Source organism: Prunus persica, chromosome G3 (assembly GCF_000346465.2).
Source record: "Prunus persica cultivar Lovell chromosome G3, Prunus_persica_NCBIv2, whole genome shotgun sequence".
Lineage (NCBI taxonomy): Eukaryota > Viridiplantae > Streptophyta > Magnoliopsida > Rosales > Rosaceae > Prunus > Prunus persica.
This window is the reverse complement of record NC_034011.1, coordinates 7,114,920-7,122,086: the sequence shown is the minus strand read 5'-3', so window position 1 is coordinate 7,122,086 and position 7,167 is coordinate 7,114,920. Positions and strand designations below refer to the sequence as shown.

The following is a 7,167-nucleotide window of genomic DNA, read 5'->3' as shown; positions in this document are numbered from 1 at the left end:
ATGCTTTCAAAAGTCACGAAAAAAAAGGTGACTATTGCTGATTTTTTTTTTAGTGCGTGTTGATGTCTTTGATTATATTGTTGAAATTTTTCTAATAATTTATTGATAAATAAATAAAATAAGTTCGTCCTGCCTTATTCTCTATCTTAGAAACTATTTCTTTTTATGTCTATAGAGCCATTTTCTACTAGTGCAATTAACTTTTTTTTAGTACAAGAGTAAATGAATAATGCCAAACAAATTTTAGTATTCAAAATCCTAAACATGAGATTATTTTTGTCGTCTATATATAAAACATGACTCACATGACTTCTCTGAAGATATGGAAAACCCAATGATATTGCTAATGTTACGTTTGATTAAATTGCTAATATTACTATGGGGGTTTAAACTTAAGACCACTTAAGAGCACACCAAAAACTTGGGCTAATCCAACTAACACTCGATTGTCACAGTAATTGTTTGATCCAAATACCAAACTGTTTCTTGATATATATTATGGGGTTGCTTGGACAGTAACTAATCAAAATGATTATAGCAAACAGCTAGGAAAGAAGAAATTTGTAAATTCGTCTAGAAATACATTATAAAAACCATATATCAAAAACAAATACAAGGCTCAAATACGTCCCCTCCTCCTGTTGATCCTCTTGGCTGCCTCCACAAACCATTCATGCTTCTTGTTTGTCCAAATGTCCCCAGAAATCACTCCAATTATTAAACCACTAATAATTCCTGGCAGAACAACGTACCAGTCTAGTTCAATTTGAAACCCAGAGTCTTCATCTTGTTCAAAGATTGATGGCGGTGGCGGTCTTGAGCTCTCACATTTCTTTGACAAAGGCTTTCCACACAAACTTGAGTTTCCAACATAGGAATCTTCTAGGAATGTACCAAATTGTTGGCCGAGTGGTATAGGCCCCCAAAGACGGTTATGGGAGACATTGAAATATGCAAGGAAATTGAGTTGTGCCAAATCACCCGGGATCCTTCCTGAGAGCTGGTTTTGGGAGAGATCCAACGATTCAAGAGCAGTCAAGTTCCCTAAAGATGGGGGATGTGACCAGTGAGAGCGTTGTTGGAAATGATAAGCGAATGAAGGGCTCTTAGATTCCCAATAATACCTGCTGGAATCTCTCCTTCAAATCTATTACTTGAGAAATCTATCAACCTAAGCCGGTAAGGGGTCCAAATATATTCCAACTCAACACCTTTTGCAAAAGTATTTTATTGCATGCTGAAAATTTGTGAGAAGTATTTTATTGATCTTTCTACCGGTAAGAGAATTTGGTAAATATTCGTTTTTTAGAGGAGATTTTATCGAAATTTTGGCAAAAAGTCTCGCGTCCTTTTCTATATTTATAGAAAAGAGGCTATAGTTTTAATAAGTGGGCCCGGCATCGGTGTGATGTCGGAATTTCCACATAATTCGTCTCGGATTCCGAGAAATTCGGAGCGGGTCTTGTCAAGTTACCTACTAGAAGTTGATAGTAGCAACATATATTGGCTGCAAAGTAAGCATTAAGCATCCAAATATTGGGTACTTAATTAAGAACAACAATACAGGAAATCAAAGAAACTAAAGCAAACAGGAGACAGAAAATGTAGTTCGTAGCTAGTAAAAAATGTACACTACTTTTTTGTACTCTTACAGAAATATATTACAAACATTGTTGTACAAATTAATACAAGCAACTTACAGCACCAGAAATTAATACAAGCAAATTACACCACTACCCTTATTGTAATAAAACAGAATGCACCAGACCCCATACAAGAATTCTAAACAACAACAGCAGCAGCTGCAATATAAACATGGATTTTAAATAAGTACATAGTTTCTCTGTCCTCTCCTCCCCCGTGTGCCTCTTGGTTGCCTCTTCCTGCTAAATTTCTCTAAAAACCATTCATGATTCTTGCTTGTCCAAAAGTTCCCAGCAACCACTCCAACTATTAGACCACTAACAACTCCTGGCAGAACCACATACCAATCTAGTGCAATTTGAAACCCGGAATCTTCATCTTCTTCAAAGATTGATGGTGGTGGCGATATTGAGCTATCACATTTCTTTGACAATGGCTTTCCACACAGACCTGAGTTTCCTTGGTATGAATGTTCTAGGAATGTACCAAATTGTTGGCCAAGTGGTATAGGCCCCCAAAGATGGTTATGGGAGACATTGAAATATGCAAGGAAATTGAGTTGTGCAAAATTACCGGGGATGCTTCCTGAGAGCTGATTCTGGGAGAGATCCAACGATTCAAGAGCAGTCAAGTTCCCTAAAGATGAGGGGATCTGACCAGTGAGAGCGTTGTTGGAAAGGTTAAGCGAGTGAAGGGCTCTTAGATTCCCAATGATACCTGCTGGAATCTCTCCTTCAAATCTATTACTTGAGAAATCTATCAACCTAAGCTGATAAGGGGTCGCATCATATTTCAACTCAACACCTTTTGCAGTAGTCGTGATCGAGTATGGAACATCATAAGAGTCTGCATATGTATTTGACCTCTTTGACGTCGGAGAGACTCGAAAATAAATTTGGTGATTCTCATCGTCAACAAATTTCATGGAATTCCAGTTGTCTAAGTAGTTGGAGGGCAACTTACCTGAAAAAGCATTGTTAGATAAATCAATGATGCACAACTTTGGGAACTCATGGTTTGTTGCAGGCTTCCCAATCATGCCATGAAAACCATTGGACCTCAAACTGAGATACTGTAGAGCTGGAAGTGCCCCTAACCAAGATGGGAAGATGTCACTCAGCTGATTGTTTCCAAGGCTAAGAAACTCTAAATTAGTGCAATTGGCCATTGATACTGGTACCTTCCCCTGTAACTGATTGTTACTTAAATCAACCATTTTCAAACTATTTTCGGCCAGACATATTTGAGGAATACTGCCGTGAAAAGAATTGTGGCGCAGGTCCAATATTTCCAGAGAGCTGGAGTTCCCCAAACACCGGGGAAGCATGCCACTCAAGCTGTTGTTGGACAAATCAAGAGCTTGTAAATAATTCAAGTTGCAGAATGAGGGTGAAATATCTCCACTATAATTATTGTCTCTGACAACATAGTTTCTGATTGATTGTGGTGGAACTGGCAGTGTTCCTTGTAACATATTGGACTGGAGATCCAAAGAATTTAGATTCTGCCATGGGAGAATGATCGGATCTTGGTCAAATCCTGTTAAGAAGTTATGAGCGAGGTGGAGTGTGATCAATGTTTCTCTAGTTGCGTTCCACAACCATTTTGGTATTCGCCCATGGATGCTGTTGTAACAAAGGCCGAGGTACGACAATTCGTATTGATTTTTTAAAAATTCTGGAAACTCTGTTAAGTTGCACGAAACCAACTCCAGAACTTGAAGCTGTGGAAAAGTAGCACCCAAATTGGGTTTGCTCTGCAGAGATAACTTGTTGTCTGATAATCGAAGGACCTTCAACTTTTTGAGCTTGGAAAACTGATCAAACTCAACACTCAAGTTATTAGAGGAAAGGTCAAGATATTCAAGATTTTTAAGCTGAAAGAGTGACCCAGGAATTTCTCCTTGGAGATTGTTACCCATGAGTATTAGAGTACTTAACCGGGTCAGGTTAGCCACAAAAGATGGGAATTCTCCCTTAATGCCGGTATTCCCAAGGTGGAGCCTGGTTAGCTTTCCAACCCATGACCAAGTAATTTGGCCTGTGGAAAAATTATTTGAAACGCCATTAAATGAAGACGAGTCTAGGATTTCCGGCCCCAAAAAAAAAAAGGACATGTCTAGGTAACTGAGTTGGGTAAGATTTCCCAGTGAAGATGGAACAAGGGGGGAAAAATGACAGTAGGAGATGTCCAATAACTGTAAAGAGTGAAGGTTTCCGAGGGAGCTAGGAAGTTGGCCAGAGAAATTCGTGTAGGCAACAACCAATTCCTTGAAGAAATTACTCCTGTTAAAGGTGGGAAAATAACCTGTTAGGTTTGAGTTACCGTTCAGAACAAGAACCTCTAAGTTTGGTAGGTAGAAAATGCCTGCTGGGAATTCCCCATTCAACTCACAATTGCCAAGTTGGAGAGATGTGAGAGAAGATGCATTGACCAAGATATCAGGCACAGTGGATTGTATCACTACCCAATTAAGATGAAGTTGTTTTAGGTTGGTCGAGTTTTGAACCAGGCTTCTCATGTTTCCCTTGGTCAGTTTTAGAAAGTTACTATAAGCAGGAAGTTTCAGAGAATTGTAAGACAGATCAAGGGTAGACAGCTTCGACAGCATTGAAATTTCTGATGGAATTTGGCCATAAAACAAGGAATTTGAAAGGTTGAGATATGTTAGACTCGAAAGATCTTGACCGAACCTTGATGGTATTTCAGAGAAATTGAAGTGATTATCTGAGAGGTCCAGCCTCTGCAGGTGAACAAGGCGGAAGAGACTGTTGCTGGAATTGATAGAACCGTAGAGACAGCTGCTGCTGAGGTTAAGGCCAACAACATGGCCAGAGTCCTCATCACACTCTACGCCATCCCATGAACAACAATTACTCCGATTCTGATCTCCTTCTAGCGTCCAAAATGCAACCTTCGGATAAGCAAGAGGATATGCAGAAACAGACTTGCTAATTGCGAAGCTTTTCTTGAACTGCAGCAAGGCTGAGCACTCATCAACCTGCCCAAGTGCCTGAGTCTGTACAAGTAAAAAACAGTGAGTGGCATTGAGTAATAGCAAAAGAAAACAACGTACAGAAATAAACTTTGACAGCCACGATTCCATTCCCATCACAGCTATGTTTTCTGATTATGGAAATGCTTATGGCTCTTACGTAATTAAGGATCGAGAAATCCACCTCCTTTTATAGACACAGCTCATGCAAAATAATCAAGGAAAATCGGGATGATTGATGAGCGGGGATGAAGCCAAATCAATCACTCCAAGACTTGAAGTCAAAGTCGTCTGCAGGATTGATATTTATCTATAATTATTAAAAGTAGTGACATAATCGAACATGATCGCTTTGAACATAATTTGTGAACCCAAATGTGTTGCCTGCTGAGGAGGGAGGAGGGCATTTCCCTCCTCCACTTTCTTTTATTTCCATTTTATTTTTTTAGGTTAGTGAAAAGAATCTTGTGGTGACTTGGTATGAGTCAAGTCACTTCCACATCTTTGTTTGAAGAGAAATGTTAGCAACCTTCTCTCTAACCTTCTCTTTTGGACCTTCTCCCTTCTCCTCATGACAAGTGTCATTTTCCTTATACTTAAAACAATGTCATTAATGCATCACACAAGTTAGTTTTTGTTTTTCAAGTTTACCCTTTTAAAATGTATTGGCTTTTATATTTCCTTCAATTTATTCAAATTTTGTTACAACTTCTTTAGCACATTATTAAAAACTAAATAAGAAAAACGTCATTTTTTAGAATTTTTTTTTTTAAAAAAACATTTGTTACATGACATTGTTATCATCTTTATTTTGTTTTTAACAAAACACACGTTCTCTTTGGAAAAAAAAAAAATTAAAAAACTTGAGTTTTTATTTTCTTATTTAATTTTTTAACAAGGTGATAAGAAAGTTGTAAAAAAATTAGCTTGTTATTAAAATAAATTAATACATTTTAAAAGGGTAAACTTGGAAAACAAAAATTAGTTTGTGTGATGCATTAATGACATTGTTTTAAGTGTAAGGAAAATGACACTTGTCATGAGAAGAAGAGAGAAGGTCCAAAGAAGAAGGTTAGAGAGAAGGTTGCTAGCACTCCCCTTGTTTGAAATATCTCTAGCGAAAATTCTACCATGCGCCAGGAGCATGGATGCGCCCAAATGTCAGCCATTAGATCACTTTGAATCTATGGCACCTTACAAACACTGAAATTGAATCCTACCAACCTGTACAACCAGTGAAGGAAGAAAGAGAAAAAAAAAATAATCAAAAAAGCTGACAGCCAACATGGGCTATATAAAAAAGACAAAAGGCATGTTTATACATATAGGGATCTAGAACCACAAGGACAAGTTAACTGTGATAGTAATCAAGGTCTAAAATATTGAGAGTTTCGGAAATATCAGTGGTCCAAAAATACGGATATATCGATGGAAATATCGAGAAAATATTGATATCGATAAAAATTGAATAAAAATCACAAAAATTGTGAGAAAAACTAGGAAATTTTTATTGAAACTTTAAAGGATGTTTATTTAGTCAATTGTCTATTATTTTATCACAAAAAATTGGAATAAAATGCATGGCATGGTGAGTTAGAGTGATTTAAGTTGATTATGCAGCGACCTAACGAACACCGTGTCTTTAGAAAATATGTAGTAATTAGTGAAAGAAAATTAAACGCCCCATAATTTTTTAGTTATAATAATTTACCACAATATATTGCATATGATAAGATATATGAGCTTGACAAAAAAAAATATATATATATGAGCAACTTAGTACCACATAAAAAAAATTCCTATTAAAGTTAAAACTTAGTATCACATATAATGAACAATATTAAAACTCAATAGTGAATAATAATACAACTCCATAATATATAACCAAAAAAAAAAAAAACAAACTCCATAGTACAATAATAAATAAAATTAAACATATGCCTAAATTTATCATTAGAGATTTTTTTTAAATGGAAAATTTATCCTAGATAATATTAGCTTGCAGAAATTTTTAAGACCATATAAATTTTTAAAGAGTCGGATCAAGGAGTGTTGGCAACATTGGATACTTTGGAGGGTGACTGTTGAAGCACGCGAAGGCTTTTGCTTTTACTGCGTGATTTGACCTTGTTGGGAAACAACGAAACAACTTTTACTATTGACTATGAGTGTAATTAATTGCCGGGCAATTTCCTGTAACTCGGCCTTTGATCTTCCTTCTATTGGGAGGGAAGAATGAGACGTTCCAGAGGAAGATGGCTTCTGGGAAGACTTTTGTGGAATTTTGACTGGTGAAAATATGAATTGACATAATCATCAATTCTTTCTATTTTGCACTTATCCCACCATTTGACTGAAAATTGACGGGATGGGACTCTAGAATCCCAATTGACATTTTAAGACCATTTTAGGATCCAAAGAACTTTGTATTTAGCAATGAAAATAAGTAGATTGGGAAAGAATAATTCTGATTCTTTGAGTTTGTTTTTATTGGAAAAATAATTTACGAATTCTTGAATTTGAGGAGG

At 36.6% G+C, this 7,167-nt stretch overlaps 1 protein-coding gene across 1 annotated transcript; it reads right to left on the bottom strand.

Annotated features, from left to right (window-relative positions):
* Positions 1,621-4,783, bottom strand: LOC18784201 (receptor-like protein 12). The gene has a single exon (XM_020559063.1). The coding sequence runs from the start codon at positions 4,754-4,756 to the stop codon at positions 1,823-1,825; it is 2,934 nt and encodes a 977-aa protein (XP_020414652.1). The 5' UTR covers positions 4,757-4,783; the 3' UTR covers positions 1,621-1,822.

What these genes read in the sequence shown, in the direction of transcription:
- LOC18784201 (XM_020559063.1), bottom strand. Translation starts at nt 4,756, where the DNA reads ATGGGAATGGAATCGTGGCTGTCAAAGTTTATTTCTGTACGTTGTTTT.